At 42.8% G+C, this 17,696-nt stretch overlaps 1 protein-coding gene across 1 annotated transcript in view; it reads right to left on the minus strand.

Moving 5' to 3' along the window:
- Positions 1–10,601: 10,601 nt before the first annotated feature.
- Positions 10,602–17,696, minus strand: part of LOC133348551 (serine/threonine-protein kinase TAO1-like) — a 29,815-nt gene continuing 22,720 nt past the window's right edge. The window contains 9 exon segments of the mRNA XM_061561426.1: positions 10,602–10,897; positions 10,899–11,125; positions 12,474–12,656; positions 12,780–12,884; positions 12,886–12,993; positions 13,892–14,131; positions 14,818–15,021; positions 15,609–15,737; positions 16,626–16,862. Coding sequence (XP_061417410.1) covers positions 10,738–10,897; positions 10,899–11,125; positions 12,474–12,656; positions 12,780–12,884; positions 12,886–12,993; positions 13,892–14,131; positions 14,818–15,021; positions 15,609–15,737; positions 16,626–16,862 — 1,593 coding nt within the window. The 3' untranslated portion in view covers positions 10,602–10,737.

Consider the following 17,696-nt stretch of genomic DNA (forward strand, 5'->3'; position numbering starts at 1 on the left):
AAGTTTGTGAATTGGCAGATGGCTGCTATTTAACCATCTCATCCACTGGTGGGTAATTAATAGTTGTGTAGGGTTATATGATCAACTTTGCTGCACTTACTGGGGACTTGGTTTTGCAATTAAGTATGAATCGTAAATGGTAGTTTGGGACCTTTGAAGTCCAGGCCTCCATTCTGTATAACTCTCGTGGCTTAGGTGCCCATGTTGACACAATCCTCACCTGCATGTGCATAGCTTAATAAACCATGTACCTCGTGCTGTAAATGCTGCTATAGTACTGTAATGCTCAGTAAATTTGGATGGTGGAGGTTGTGCCAGAACTGATTAGTTCAGATATCACGTGATTAGTTAGCCATGACTGGTTATCGAGTTGTGGTAGCAGTGCGTTCACCGTTGGTGCCACTACTCCACCCCCCCCCCCCCCCCCCATTTAGATGATGCTCAACTAACTTGAATGCCCAACATATGGGGGATAGATTGAGTCCAATAAACCAGAAGTATGTAATCTGAAAACAATTGACAGTGTATCAACAGGGTTGAGTGCGCTTCAGGTTATTACTGAAAAATCGGCATAACTTGCTTCTCTTTTGAGAGTTAATATTCCAAAGATATGACTCAAGCCAAATGTGCACTTCAGTTAAAATGTGAATTATGGCAAGTGGAAATCGTAATACTACATCCGACATGCCTTATAATGATCCAATTAAACTGTCTTTCACATGTGAAGTCAACATCAAATATAAGAAGTTTAAGTAATTACCTTTTGTTAAATTTAACATGAAAAAACACGCAAAACTGCATGAAAGATATTTCATTTTAATGCATTTCCAGTAGCATTTAAGTAACAGTTGAAGTCGCTTTCGCTTCAGATGCCTTCTGTTTACTAGATGGCAATAGTTAATCGCAAACTACGCTCCCAACATCACATTTTAAAAAATGTGTTAATTGATAACATTATATTGAAAGCATAGCTACAACCATGTTGGCCATATTAAAGACCGTTACAGTATACACCCAAAGCAGGACATTATAAACTATACAGTTATAAAATGTGACCATGAATGTCGTATTAAGTAATTTTTTTGCAAAACTTTGCAATGTTTTTAATCAATATGTATAATGTGCCCCTCATGAAAAAAAAATCAGGTTGTACTGTTGCCTGATAAGAGTAGATTTATAATCGCAGAGGAGAAATATGCAAGTGCACATTTTCTGGGACGCCCAAACCCAAGTTCTGTCCGAAGGATAACGAGGAAGGACAGAGGCGTGCATTTAACCCACACTGGCCACAAGCCAATGTACAAATGCTACAAAAGCAAGGGTTCGTTCTGTGTGGCATGTGTAACATGGCAGGGTCAAATTGACTCGGTCTGCACAAATGCCTTACGCCTTTTTAACACACGTCTACACAATCACTTCATTAAGACAACTGCATGGGTGGAGGCAGTGATTAGGAAAGATGCTGGAAAGGTAGAGGGTGTTATTTTGACATTACCTAGCCGAGCCGTGGTCCTGGTAACATGTTGAAAAACATCGATGGTTGTGGCACTTGATAGACACTCATCACGTATCACTTAATACAAGCAACGTTAAAAACTTTCATTGTACAAAGCAAAGCCTATTAGATAATTCTTATTTACAGAGCCTTTCTGAAAACCCCACCTGGAAGAGGACAATTAGGTTGTGTACAAGGGGTGGTCAAATATTTTGAGACTTGAGTCGCTAACAAAATCAACATAGCATTGGCAATATTTCGAAACCCACATTTCATTTGCGACCAATACAGGACAGTACAACGCTACGGTTGTTCTTTCTGTACCGGTATATTACAATTAAAATGTGCGCTTACATTGAAAACAGAATTCACTTCTGTAAAGTACAACTGTTCCCCAACAGATGTGTAAAGAAACGATAAGGCAGACTTCACAAACATGGTTGTCCTCTTCCTTTCTGCTTATTAAAACATTACATTACGTAAAGTTTAGTCTTTAAAAAGTGCCGACTTTTAATATACCACCCTCATCCTTTTTTACCACCTCCAGTATATTTGCTTTTCAACTTGCATATAAATGAGAAACACCTGCTCATAATAATGATCCCTTTACAACAATGCATGCACACCTGAATTGTTGGCAATATTCACCAACAGGATAACCTCCTGTGAAGTGCGTACGGCTATGCACGGCATACAAATCATATCGGCTACACAGGGCCACGACCAGACAAGTAAGAGTGCGGATCCCCTCCTCTGAGATCAGCGTTTCTCAAATCTTGAGTTCTCGTGGCCCCTGGCCCCCCCCCCCATGGTGCAGATTTCTGCTTATTCATCTTTGCTGTTCAGAAGCAATGTCAGCCTCCGCACACTTTACACGAAGCTTTTGATTGGTTTGATCATCAGCGCAAGTAGCTGATAAGGGAGCTCACGAGAACTCTTGAAAAACATTGCCCTGGATCATCTGGCTTATAACTCTACTCCTTCCCAGGACAGTACACGAATTATATTATCAGCCTGTGTGTTGCAGGATAATGGGTTGATTGCGTTTGCAATCCTAAAATCGAGCCGCCCCAACAAAGTCGACCGTATAGGTTCCTCTGGATGTAAAGAGTTCGCAATTAGGATAATCACTTCCACGCCAGACTCTTAGAGAGACGTGCAGCGAGATAGATTTTTTTTAAATGTGGAATGACATGAAGCATTGTGGTGTGTGCTGGTGGTGTGACGATGGGGGGGGGGGGGGGGTAGTGAGTGAAGCGGAATTAACAGTGGGAGATGCTAGCCTGGCCATCCTGCATAGCAGTGTCGTGCCAGTTAAGCAAACGGCGTCTAAACATCACAGGGTTATCACAGCACGACCTATTGAAGTACAACTACAGCACACAACTAATACCATAGCACACCGCTGCAGCCACAAAGCGTTGTCCCCTCGTACACACAGAGTTCTTGAGAGACGCGCACCAAAAGTAACTCTCACGGTGACAAGTTGCAGGGAAATTTTATACCGTCGAGGAAATACTTGTACGCATCTACACAACAGAATATACTTGGCTGTTTTGTAAAAACGGTACACTGCGCTCGTTTACTTTCCGCAAATCGTAGTCCCTGGTGTGGGTGCGAAATTCATTTTTTAAGATGCATTTTTTTTTACAAGGGAAATCGTCCGCGGAACGCATGGTAGGGTTTTTTTTCATGAGCCCTGTATATTAACAGCGCTTAATTGAACAAGCAATCCAAATTTATATTCATCTGTAGAATTAATTCATCTTGCCTTAAACGTATTTCACATTAAATTGAGTATTTCTCAACTGAAGAAACAAGTACATCGGCTCAAGTGGTTCCTTTTGTGAGATTTAATGTTTATTAAAATGTGCAGGTCTTTTTTCCCGCTCACTTTACATTACACCGTATAACTATATGCACAGAACTTTAAAACTTCGAACCAAGTTTTAATCAAAATAGGTGTATCCCCTCCCGTTCAATATATTATGTATTAACACAGTTGTGAAATATTAATTGCAGTAAAACGCAGCGAGAATTCACGTTTCTCGGAGAATTATTAGCGCTAAATAATAAAAACAAATACTGTAAAGTCAGTTCAGCATCTTCACGGCCGCTCAGCTGAACTGGACCGCATGACCAAACGCCTCGATCATAATCATAATAAAAATAATACAATAATCCACTGTGCGTTAATAGTTCACAACTAAGTTACTGTACATCCCAATTCAGTTTCAACCTTTGCCCACAACTCTGTAACACCAATAAAAAACCAAAGCCTTAACTAGTAATAGTTATAATAGAAGCGTCACGGTTCAGTTCGAAAAGCTGTAAATGACACTGCGATTGCAACAGAAGTGATAAACCTACTCGCCTAAGATTCTCTATGCGAGATGGTGGCAGAACAATCATTTGATTTGTAAGAACACCCAATGTGTTGAGAAATGGTCAAGGAACCCGCTTGCCAGAAGAGCGAGCTCTAATTCCTACAACAAACAGTAGAACAAAGGACAAACGTGAAATGAACATCGGTGCGCAATGTTCGGCGACAAGGAAATGGTCCAGCACAGAGATCCAACTTTTTTGTTGTTAAATAAATGATTTAATGCGAATTAAAACAAAACATGTTATTGAACTCATGGAAACGCCACCCATTGTCAACAAACCATTGCCAGATGGGGCGTGCATTTTTCGAGTGCAAGTTGGCGTGCAAGATACAAGCGCACGGAGTGGCAGGGACACCCCACCTATCTTTCGTTGGGAGGTCACCATATACTCTTAGGTTTTTTCGGTAAAGTCACGTAGGTGAAAAATAAATAATAAAAATAAATAGAAGTAATAATAAAAATTAAATATTATTTCTATTATATTTTATGATTTATTTTTTACCTACGTGACTTTACCGAAAAAACCTAAGAGTATGAATCCTTGCAGTCACGAAAGCTTCAAATCAAGGCCACCGCATGCCACCCCCATGCGTCCCCTGGTACAGGAAGCCGTCCGAGTCACAAACCCGCACACTTGACTCGTGAAACCAGCGATCGATTTATGGTGCAAAGATGAGTTCGGCACGACCCAGATGCAAGCGCGATGGGATCCCATCGTTAAGAGAACCCGTAGTTCCGTTCAGTCCCAGTTTTGTAAATCCCCATCTATTTTACTTGCTTAGGAGCTGAAAATAATAACACTGCAATTAAAAACGAAGAACACTGAACGGTCCAACAGTCAATTCATGTTTAGTAAAAAAAAGTAGGGCTAAAGGCAGAAAACTAATTTCTTCCACCGGGTAATGTGCATATTGGAGCACTGGGCATATGATAGACATGGCATGCAGCCGCCGAACGATGCATTGTAAATTATAATACTTTTTGCCCCTTTAAAAATGCAACAAAATTCAAGAAATTTAAGCACTATGTATCAATATTATAAATCAGGTTTGGGAGAGTTTAAGATCTCGCACGCTGCACAGACCATATTTCCACATGTACCAATTTTTTAAAAAAATGTGTTATGCTCAAATTGACAATAATTGCATGGAGAGACAATGGATTGCGTCTCAAGTTACACATTCTTGCTAAAGGGTGTCCCATGAGTGACCAAAAATCAGCAGTCTTATTTTTTTCACTCCATTTCTGTGATTTAAAACATTGCTAAGCATAAACATTGCTGCAAGTCAAGCGTCAACATTGGCCTAAGGAACAGATGCCACGTTAGAGAAAGTAAAGCATGTGGCTGCATTGGCTTGTATTAGTAGAGAATTCGATACCCCATACGATGCAATGTTTCATGCACGAGAGGGTTGCAGCTTGTGTGCGTGTTAGTGTACATATCATTAAAACGGTGGAGAGAAAATAGGCTAAATTAACAAACCCATCACTAAATGTGAAATTCGTACTTCCTGATTTTTACGGCGGATTTTTTTGGACTCAACTACGATCAGTACCGAATCATTTTACCTGTGCCCCACGTAACATGGCTGCGAAACCTGACGGTGGATATTGAAACACAAAGCACAACATAAACAAACCAGCTCAAGCTGACGCCGAGTAAAAGTGATACCTATGCTTTAGTCTGTTTAACTGGTTCCCTGGGTGAGAAGGGCGATGGAGTGTGTCATTGAGGTTGCGAGGTTAGAGGCGTGTGTGAGTGATGTGACATAACTGGATGCCGCTTTCAAATCCGATAACTTTTTGCACACGCGGCACTCAATTTAGTGACATAAACGTTCCCACAAAATTATCGTCGACGCTGTAGTTCACACCTGCACACGAGGAACTTTTTAGGACCCACATAAAGCAGAACACGCTGCAGTTAACGGTGCCACGACCCTCAAGAGCTATGCCCACCCCCATGTGCCTGCACTGAAAAAAGGGGGGTGGTGGTGGTAATGGGAGGGTCACCAAGGAGTCCACGCACCGTCGGAAATGGATACATTGATACTTTTTCGTTATGTGCCTCAACAGAGTCCATGTGCAACAGCAATAATGGGAAGCCCCTAAGCAATATTTTACGTGTTGTTATTTCAGAGTTCTAAACGTGGTGCCGTTGTGCTCCGATGCTCAGTGGACACCCCCCCCACCCCCCCTTTGGTGCCTCAAAGGGATCACTCGACACAGGCTGTTGCATTAATTGCAGGCCCGGTCAAATGTGTGTAGTTGTGTGTGCATTCAGTGAAATAATGACTAAAGAAACCAGCCTGATGTCAAGATGTGTGTTTTTATATTCTCAAACAATTGAGATATCTCATGAGTGACAGTATTGCACACCAGCTGCTGGCGGTGGGCCTCGTACACTTTGCTGAAGCTCAAAGAGATAAAGTTTCAGCTCATTATTTCACATATATGTTTAAAGCTTTCCTCTTATAACTGAAGGATGTTTCATGTAACCCCTTGAGATAACAATGGTAGGGGACCCTGTTGTTACATCATTGCCCTCTTGTTTTTTTACTACATGTATTCTATAGAAAAGTACATGCAGGTGTGGCCTGTGCATGTGCCTAAACAGTGGCGTGCCTTAAGAAATGAATGCTACACTATCAAGGCATCACAAGTCTATTTACCAAGAATACCTTGATCAAACAATTGTTTATCAAGGTTACCTTGCCAAGCATCAGTCACGACCAACCAGTGGCATGGCTGCAATCCAGTTCAGAACATGACCTCCATGCTGGATTACTCGACAAGACATGTGGCTAATTTAAGAAAAGACACGTATAGTACTATTCTGTAGGTACCTGGAATTAATCACACCTGACGTGGTTAAAATAGAGCAGACAAGTCTTTCCTACCTGGACCTAAACCTCACCACTGCTCTCAACAAGGCTCCAGCTCCTGATGTTAATGCCATCAAGGGTCTTCCCCTTCCATACTGCTCATGGGGAACCTATTGTTGTATTTTGAACAGGGATTCATTGAAAGCTGCAGGACATTACAAATCTATGCACACCTTTTCAGCAAAGAGATATATAAACATCTCGGCAACAAGACCGATCACATTGCTAATGTGTGCAACACACCTTTACTCAAGTGTCACATACCCCACTTGTACTGCTCAACTGTAACCTATCCAAGCAGATGGACAGCAGATTTTTACCCCTTTTTCAACGTTTGTTTCTTAATTTCCTGACAGTTGAATAACGCGACACATGGTACCGTATGCTTGTGTAAAGCTTTTAAATGCATGCTGTGCAGTATGGTGGCCGTGGGTGCCTTTTTAGAATGCTTTATCATTAGCTACCAGCAGTGCAGTCCATGGCTCAGCCAAAATATAAACGCACCTGGAAACAACAAATACAACTGGATAAAGTAGTAGGCTAAATATTACATTAACTTAGATCTCTGCACATTCAGAATTTCTAAATGAGTTGACACTCGGAAATTAAAATATCAAGTAACACAAGACATGCATTAAAGTTAAGAACATTTATGCATTTAATTCTTTTTTTACACTTGCTTCAATTCGACAGCGCAATTGCACAATGTACGAAGCCTCCAAGTAACCAAAATACAACTCATTTGCACACCTTATGGACACATTTACTGTTTTGATTGGCAAGGGTATTAACTGGATTGTGGTCAATGACAAGAGGGAGTTAACAAATTAGGGCTCAACTGTGGCACCCAAAGAACTAACCTCAACCCTGGCTGCAGTAAATACATGGATTTCTAAAGTAGGTGTGTAACATTTGCATCCATTTTTTGGCAAACACCAATGCTAGCCAAACCGCAAGCAGCATGGTTTAAACGCTAAACACTGGCAAGTACACCATTTCTCCTGGTTTGGCTTCACTCAGATTAGCATCCAACTCCCGCTAATCCTCAAACTCAGCCAGACCACTATCAGCTCTGGCAAGAACGAAACTGTGCAGCCTAAGGGCTCAATGTTTGATCAGGCACTAATCCAGACTAAAAATGGCCATCTCTCAAGAAACCCTGGCAGAATGCTACCTTCATTGGCTAAGCCTGTATCCTAGTTAGATCCTGACTCTCAATACCCCCCCCCCCCCCCCGCGGCTCTGCATCTGGACAGGTGCCAAGTGATGAACAGTGAGTAAATATAAGTACTTAATTCTCCCATTATTTTGGTACCGAGGCATGTCAATGAAGTTTATCATGGTTTTGGTGGTGTTGTATGTATGTAGAACTTCTTTTGCACCGAACGTAGCCAACCATGTTAATCAGTGCGGTATATTTATCCGTTGGTATTAATAAAGGTTACACGTTATTCCTTTGTATACTATACTCAAATATAAGTGAGTTTAGAATACACCAACTGTGACATTTCAACAGAAAAAAAGCAAATCTAAAATGACGTGGCAATGTACATAGGAAGAGTGAAACATGGTGTCGGCCATCTCAAACTCTGGCTTGGGTCTCAAAGTATGGTTAAGCTTGAGTTCTTACCAGGCCTTAAACCTAGCATGGCCAGAACTATGATGAGGCAAGCTGTATAAGCACAAACACGCACTTGGCATCAAACCCTGACTGGGACCTCACATCGGCATAGGCAATCGATCCTAGCACCAACGATCACTTGGCCAACATGCCTGGTGAGACACCACCTCTGGCTAGGCAACAGCTTAGGAAAAACTAAAGCCTAAGGCTTGTTGAGATGCACAGCTCAAAATAAAATAAAAGCATCCAGTTTAACAGCACCTGACACAAATAGCTAAATTTAAACAAGATTGTAATTTGGACAGTTGAGCTCCAATGTGCTTTGTTTTCATTTGAGCCTTCTGCTACGCCAAAAATATTTTTTTATGACAGCTAAATGCCATATAAATAAGAAATATTTAGTCACTTCTTTAAATGTATTTACAAAACCTAAGTATAATTAGTTACATTAACATACATCACATATATTCTCATTACATTAATTCTAAAGCAATCCAGCAAAGGAGTGCCCATTACAAAAGAACTGGGAAGACACTATTCTCTTTAACATCTAATTTAACTCCAAATATACACGAAACACAGTCACCTGCTAAACTGTAAATATCAATTCATGTAAAATGGCTTTGCGATGCTGCAAGTACAAATGGAGGCCCTAAAATGCAGTACTCATTGTTAGACACACCACTGAAGAAACCACATTGAAACCATTCAGGCCACTAGATGGTTGCGATGTTAAAAGAGCAGGCGTGGTTCCTACCGACCAAGTTTACAAGTCATGAACACACGCAAGCTTGCAATAGTAGCTACCGGCACGGCAAATGCTCAACAAAGCCCATGAAGAGGTGATCCTATTTGGCAGCATATGCATTAACTGCTCTGGTATTTCAGGATGCTTGGCACAGTTCTTTACAAGCATTCCCTCCCGTTGCGGGAGTGAACGTGTGATATGATTGAGAGCACCCGCGTCTAAGCTTGTGGCCGGCAGCTGTGCCCAACACCTGGACGCACGGTTACAATACACCAAACTGCCCAGCGCATGTTTACCCTATTCATGCTCGAAGGCTCTAGGCATAAGCGTGTTGAATAAAACTTTTGTTCTTATTTTATAACCATAAACCATGATTACATTTACTGCAAATGTCACTTCTGATAAGAGGTGATACTATGTGCGCAAAAAAATGCATGGTGAAAACAAACCACATTTTCTCACAATATTCCACATGTACACACGACGTACAATTGGATGCAAGCACAATTCTCCGATTTCTTTGCCTGAACTGAAAAAGCATGGCTCTAAACGATGGCCACAGCTGTCTTTCTGCCAGCAAGGGCCTCTGCTATGTCTACCATTAATGTTCAGTGAGGAATGCTGTTCGAGTATGGAAGAACAAGCACAAGTGTACGACAGCCTTGTGTGGGTTATGTGTATTTTCTTAGCACAAACCTTTTTTTTTCAAAACCTAACCCTGTAATGCTGACAATAGTTCAGTGTATCATGCAAACAATGTAATTTATGTGTAAGCTTATTCCACTGAATTTAAACAATAGCTGACAAGGGATGTACACGGTGGAGAGACAAGTGATATCACAGATCCGGGCATTGTGACATATTCACAGTTTAAAACCCAAAAGGTGTAAACGTAATAGAATGGCAGCAGATATATACAGGCAAGCCAGTGCCTAACAAGCACGCCTTAAGTCAAAACAAAAATCATATTTCTATTACTTTGTATAAAAACTTAAAACTAATTCAGCTGCCCCAACACTGTGTTTGTAATGCAGTACATTTATGTTACAAACCCTGGGCTATTGAAAAAAATAACAAAAAAGCCTTAGACATAACCATAGATCCATCAAGAATATGTTGGGCCAAACTAAAAACCCGAGGCCAGTTTTACGCTCTAGTTTTGGCCTAATCCAAAGTATAAGGACAAAAGAATTGTGGGGCAAAAAAAATATTGGCAGACTGCTAAAAGCGATAAGGGCTTTAAAATCCCAATAAATTGGGGGGGTTTGAGCAAATTCTGACTTCCACAAGGCAGGAGATGCAAAAATATGAAGACAGATTAGCCAAATGTATACAATGACAATCCCACGCTTAAACGGTCGGTCGTCGGTAACACCACCAAAGCCAACATAAAAAATGGGACTGTGGTGCAAACATAAAGTCCGACTTTCCATCTTGAGTCGTAACAAACACGTGTGCTCACGCCCCGCCTCCTCTCCTGTGGGTCTGGCTCAGTGGCGATGTGACGTGGAGGGAGGGAAGGAGGGGACAGAGCGGGAGCCACGGGCAGAATGCAAGCACACAACCCGGGGGGGGGGGGGGGGGGGGGAGCGCCACCCGTGCTAATTGTAGTAGGATCCATTGGAGAAATGAGAAGAGGCGCTGGAACTGCGACTCATGCCACGGTCGCCCTGTCCTCCGGATGCGGAGGCCGTGCGCCGCATGGGCTGGGGGCTGTTTCTCATGCCAGGATTGCCCGCACGGCTGCCCCCACTGCCACCGCCAGCCGCCACCAGCCCCCCCATAGCCCGACTGGGATCCCGAGTACCCCTGGGCTCCCGGGTAACTGTGGCTGAAAGCTTCGGCTGGCAAGTTGGAGAGCACCAGGTTACTGAAGCCCAGGCGCACGCTCTCCGAGTCGAAGAGCTCGATCTCGCGAGCCTGGCGCTCCAGGAGGGAGCGGATCTTGTCTGAACGCTCTGTCTGAAGAGCTACCATCTCCTCTTCAATCTAGAGGACACACAAGGGTTCATGGGGAAACGTAAACATTGGTGTTGTGAACCGTGTCACTTTAGGTGATTTTAAAACACATTTTAGTGCTCCAACTCCAATCAATTCTACCACTGCAAGTATAAGAACTAGCAGAGATAAGAGCAACACATGATCAATCAGGCATTAGATACACAAGCTGACAAAAGTGCATCTGTTTAATATGCAGTCTACAATCACACCAATAACTTTTGTGAAACCATTAAGAGCTCTCCATGCTTATCCACTGTTTCATATCACACTAATTTTTATCACAATAGACAGACTCATAATAATCGTTTTTGGGTTAGATCACGTTATTTACAAACGTGCTGTAACCCTCCACCACCCGACACGGCCAATTAGCAAACAAGTGTCACGTTGACAAAAGACAAATAGTTCACTACTTTAGCCCACCGGTGTGTTGAAGAGTGAATCCACAACATTTACAGTTTCGGAGTACAACCAGCATCATCGGGCAATTAGCCAGAATTATACAATTGGCTAATTCCGGTGAATTGCCCGATGATGCTGGATGTAATTACCAGGGAAACATCGTACTCAAAAACTCTAAATGTTGTGGATTCACTCTTCAACACACCGGTGGGTTAAAGTAGTGAATTATTTATCTTTCGTCAACGTGACACTTTTTTGCTGATTAGCCATGTCGGGTGGTGGAGGGTTACGACACATTTATAAATAACGCAATCTAACCCAAAAACTTTATTATTAATATTGGTCGCGAAAGCCTACGTGTTAAACTACTAGAAAGACTGTTGTGCGAGTGAGGTATTAGTATAAGTAGAGTTGCCGCAAGATCATTGTTTACGGTAAGATATAAAATTTCATAATCACGACACAAATTTACCCATAACTTTCTCTGATTCGTATTATATTGTTTGTGCTTTAGACATTTCACTTAACTTCAGCCTTCCATACATCTTTGAATCATTGTGCCTTTATAAACACACATTACTGTATGACAATTTAAATTAACTTAAATTATGACAATTTCTGCGGAAAAAATAAGCACTTTTCCGAGCAATAATTTAATGGGTAAGAACTCTTTATTTACAACTTGAATTCATGTGTTTGAAAAACAATTTGGAAGGCTGGGTAAATGACATGACACTAAGTGCCCGCAGGGAAGATGCTAAATTAATAAATGATGAAAACCTGTGGACGGCAGCATTGATGTAGGAAAATCAGCATGGGAAAATGCGATTGTGGATATTATAATCGCACGATATATCGTAGTATAGCCAACTCGCGGCAACCCTAGGTGTGAGCATGCACGTGGACCTATGCGCAAACAAATACATACGTTCACCTTCTGCTCAAGCAGCGCGCGGCGCAGGGACACCTTCTGCTCCAGCTCTTTGCGCTCCCGCTCATGCTGCGCATCTGTGCGCATCTTGATCTTGCTCTGGTAGGCGTTGAGCAGCTCCAGCTCCTGCTGCAGCTGCACCTTCAGGGCCTGGCACTCGCCCTCCTGTGCCTCGTCCAGGCGGAGCTGCAAGCGGTAGCAACATTCGGATTTGAGTGACGATTCAACACCGAGAAGGAACGACCGGCTTAAAATGCGCGCGAATGAAAAATATAAAAGCAGGGGTGAAGCCCCACCATGACCACTTACCGCCTGTGTGGACATCATCTCGTTGATGGTGTGCTCGTACTGCTCTGCCAAGATGGCGAGTTTGCGCGTCTGCTCGTCCTTGAGGCGCTTGAGCACGGCTTTATGGATCGCCCTTGGGCGTGGTCTCCAGCAGATGGTTGCGCAGAGCCTTGTACTGCCGTGTCTGCACCTTGCACGTGTCCTGGAACTGCTTTTTGATCTGGATTTCTTTTACCTGAATCACGGCAGAAAGGGAGAAAGGGGCAGAGAAGCAAGCTTGAGGTAGCTGTCGATGTCATGTGCATTGTGGAGGAAAGTTTCGTGGTGGTGGATTATAGAGATGATGTGCAGTGAACGAAACAACGTTTACACTATGAGATCTCCTTTACCAGTGGCAAAATATAGTAATAGGTTTTTACCCTTTTAACTGGTACAAAATCTGACATCCTTTATACAAGGCATCATGTTTGCAATAACCTCAACACAAGAAGTCAAAATGTAAACAAAAAGTAAACAACTCTGATGATAATGATATGCACAAACGAAACAACGTTTGTGCATTGAATCATAGAAGGCACAAAAAGGGGAGTTAAGCAAGAAGTTAACAGATTAAAGTAGGACATTAAAACATACATTTGGTTAAAATAGATCCGTGTTTGTGTGCGTAATCATATTAAAAAATTGTGCAAATTTTCGTGCAAACATGAATGATGCCTTTTATTAGATGTGAAATTATACATATTTAAAAAATACTTGCTTGAGATTACACCCCACTCTCTACTATTCTCATCAATGAATGGGCTGTTTTTCACGTGACTTGTTTACGAAAGGAGGACTCAAACAACTGGCGATACCTTTTTCTTGTAATCGATGTCGTTTTGTGTTGTTAAATATTGTTTACAAAAAATGCTTCGCATCGATCAAAACCTTTAAAATCCAAAATACCACCATCCCTTGCTTAAACTACTGTGGGTAACCTCACCCAGAATGACCCACCACAGCAACACTTCAACCCGACTCAGGCCAAAGTCAATTAGGATATCTGTGAAAAAGAGCTTCATAAGCTCATCGCATTCCTCCAGTAAATAAACACTCTTCAGATTTCGAAAGCATCTTGAATGCTCAACACTGACCCTGAGACACTTGGGCTGCTGGCGGATCTCCATGACGTGCTTGCGCCGCAGCTCGCGCTCACGCCCCTTGTTATACTCCATCTGGTTGGCGAGCTCCGTCTGGTGCTGCAGGCGGATCAGCTCGCTGCGCATGCGCTGCACCGTGTTCAGGTGACGGAACTCCAGATCCTGGGTGGCCTCGTGGTGCCGTAGCAGCATCGCATGCTCCGAGTCCTTCTGCATCTGCTTCTTGTTCAGCTCCTTTGTTAGGATGCGACCAACGAAACAAGCGCGTACACACACACACTAGGTGAGGGAACACCAATACAGTGACATATCCATGGCTGTTGCTACACTACTCTCTGGTTCTTTCGGTAAAGTGGGAAAGCCCACCTGATGACGGACGCTTGTGTTGCGCCCGAAACGTCGTTATTTATTTTATTTTACACCTACGTGACTTTACCGAAAGAACCAGAGCGTATGGATTCCTGCAGTCACGAAAGCTTCAAATCAAGATTGTTGCTACATTGTCAATTGTCATTATCAGTTGAAGGTAAGAGGCTACATGCATGAAAATTACATATGCAGTCTAGTCAAATAATATTACAAACTTCTAAAAGCAATGTTTAAAGAGGAAGTCACGAAGTGCTGTACATAGCTAAAAACAGAAATATAGAAAAAAACCTGAAAAAAATTATAAAAGCATGCAGGATAGTGTTTAGAACATCCCACCAAATTGTTAACCGAAAGTATATAAAAATATTAAGTAAAAAGGCCTTTAAGAACGGGTGTGTATTAAGGTGGAATTTGAACGAGCCGAGAGACCCGATGAACCAAATATCTGCTGTAAGTCAATGCCAGATGAATAGTCTGCCACACGTTACAGGAGTTTTGCATCAACACCATATGGGTATACAGGATTCACGCATGCCAACACGTAGCATTACCTCTCGGAGCAGACCCTGCTCGAGGTTGTGCCTCTCCAGCAGCATGCGCCGCTTGAAGCGCCGGCACTCGAGCTCCAGGTAGTGACGCTGGCTGCGCAGCATGGTCGCCTCCTCCTCCGCCTGGAAGTGCTGAATCGTCTCCTTCTGCCGGGACAGCCACTCCTGCTTCTCTTTCTTGGGCGTGCTTTGATTCTCGTTCAACTCCTTGCAAGAAAACAGGAAAATTAGAGGGTATATATTAGCCCGGATGAACGAGTCAGCCGTCCCCATTGCACCAGTCTCTTTTTACAGATTTAGTAATTGCCGTAAAAAATTTCAAGCGTCTAAAAATGTGATTGGTTGTATTAAAAAGGTGACACTAAGTTTGACATATCACTAGTTTTGCAAACATTACAACTGGGGATTGTTAGCACTTAAACAGTACACAAGTTGAATTTGCTATATTTCCATACAAAACATCAGAACATAATGGTGTGCAAATTAGAGAAAGGATGACAGCTTGATTTAGGGTCCTACAATAAATGGACTATGATAAGTTATATAAATTCTCCAACACCTATGTCCACCCAATAGTAAAAACAAATTAATGACTGGACCCAGTGGAGGGATAAAGGGTGGATAGCCACAACTACTTAAAGCTATGTGGCCAACATTAAAAACAGGATATCAGCGCCTGCGTTGGACATAATTACTTTGCACAAGTGCTTATTTTCTAACAAAGTGGTAGCATGTGCACTCAAAGCTATGTTAAATTCATGGATACCGTTATCGTGTGACCGTTTTGTCATTACCCTCTTGAGTTGCTCCTTTCGCATGTTGTATTCCCTCTTCTGTGCCTCCAGGAAGCTGTTGAGTTCTTTCTTCTGCTGGGACAAGATGTGCTGCTGGAACTTCTTTTCCTCTGCACCTGCAGCCTTCACCTGGAATATGGCCAGGTGGCAGAGAAAACGCATTCAGCCTTATGTTTCATCACGGAAAATACAAAATCGTGGCCCATTTCTCAAGAAATAATACATATTACAACTAGAAATCAATTTAAATGTAACGAAATTGTGTCACTCCATCACTCACACAAGCCATTTGCTTACTTCTATTGGCACCATAATCATATGATATGATTTTAAGGAACATGTATTGTCAATGCTGCAAGAATCAATACCAGCAAAAAAGGCCATTATTTGTAAGAGACAACCATAAACTGTGATTACAAACCAATTTTCTTCCACAATGTATTGCTTAATACAACCAATGTGTGATTATTTTTCCCCAAACATTAAACACAAATGAACTACAACACTGTTTAGGGCACATGCAGCACTAGAGCTGGGCTATGATATTATTTAGGGAATCGATGATGCTTCTGAATATCAGTTTGATATCTCAAGTAAACAGGATTACACAGAAACAGTTGGAAAACAAATGTCTCCCCCCTCTATTCCCACGTGTGCCGTTAGAAGGTGATGGACGAAACTTGGTGACATCATCGCTACCATCAGCTACTGTTATTTTTCATGCCGATTATTCAAATAGACTCATGCTTACATTTGTCGAGAACACATTTTTTTTCACTTTACCACCAGATAAGGCCCACTTCACACCTTTGATTAAAACGGCTGGCTACGTACAGTGCGAAAGAAGGTCAAAAGCAACCTGGCCACAAATGATAGCTCACCGACGTGGCTTATCATGTGGAAATGTATAGCAGCCGAATACTCTGAACGCACGTTTCTAAACGACAGCACTGGTCTCCTCGATGAAGGAGGCCGAGTCGTGCCGAGACGCCGTGCTCGGGCACGTCCATGGCCTACCTCCTTGTCGAGCAGGGCCTGGTGCTTCTTGAGCAGCTTCTCCATGTCGCTGGCGGCTCCATTGGTGTGCGTCTCCAGCTCCTTGTCAAGGCGTAGTCGGTGCTCATCCATTTCCGCCTTCAGTTTGTTCTCCAGCGCCATCAGCTGCTTCTGGTGCTGTCGCCGCATGCGCTTGTAGCCCGACATCTGCTCGCGCAGCTCGCTCTCCTGCTCGTGCTCGTGCATCTGCCGCGTCACCTGAAGAGCAGAAATCACAAGGTGTCATATCATTAGCCTCTTTAAACCTTCGTTTATACTAACAAAAAACGCTTGCAAAATATCAGTTTAAGTCCCCCACCAAAGAACACATTCCTGCGGAGGGAGCTGGTAGGAACGTTGGGTTGCTCGGTCAATGGCCAGGGTCAACGGCGGCGTGGTGTATTTTGCAAATATGGCCGACTGCGAGGGCGGGCACAAGCCGGCGTGAGTAGGTTAAACGTTTAGTTTTATAAGGGCACCACGGGGTGACCAGCCCCTCCCCACCCAGCCCAACCCCTCCCACCCTCCCCACCCAGCCCCTCCCCACTCAGTCCCTCCCCTCCCCTCCCCACCCAGCCCCTCCCCTCCACACCCAGCCCCTCCCCTCCACACCCAGCCCCTCCCTGCACGATGGACGGACGAACACAATAATCCCGTGGGCTGGTGTAACCAGGAGGTTCCTACCAGTATTATATTTGTCCCCTATGCTACAGACAATATTCTTCACTTCACAAAAAACATTTTCAAGTCTAAATTCATAAATATGCATGTATTTATTTATGTTTAACTTTTTTCACCGTACGTAGTGAACCGTGCTAATAGGTGAGGCAAAGACAACAAATGAAAAACAAAAAGCAGTTCTAAAGAAATTAGTTTTGAATCTAGATTTAAAAGTGCATAGCTCCAGTGGCCTCCTAATAAAGGACGGTGAAAAAGAGTTTAGAATTGCCTAAACCCAAAAGTTTATCATGGTAAACATTTTCAGTCACTTTTTTCACTCAAGTCCAAGGTCACAAGTCATACATTAGTCTTAATTTCCTTGGTTCCTTTAGT

This window comes from Lethenteron reissneri, chromosome 27, assembly GCF_015708825.2.
Source record: "Lethenteron reissneri isolate LAM-NWPU_2019-01 chromosome 27, ASM1570882v1, whole genome shotgun sequence".
Classification (NCBI taxonomy): Eukaryota; Metazoa; Chordata; class Hyperoartia; order Petromyzontiformes; family Petromyzontidae; genus Lethenteron; species Lethenteron reissneri.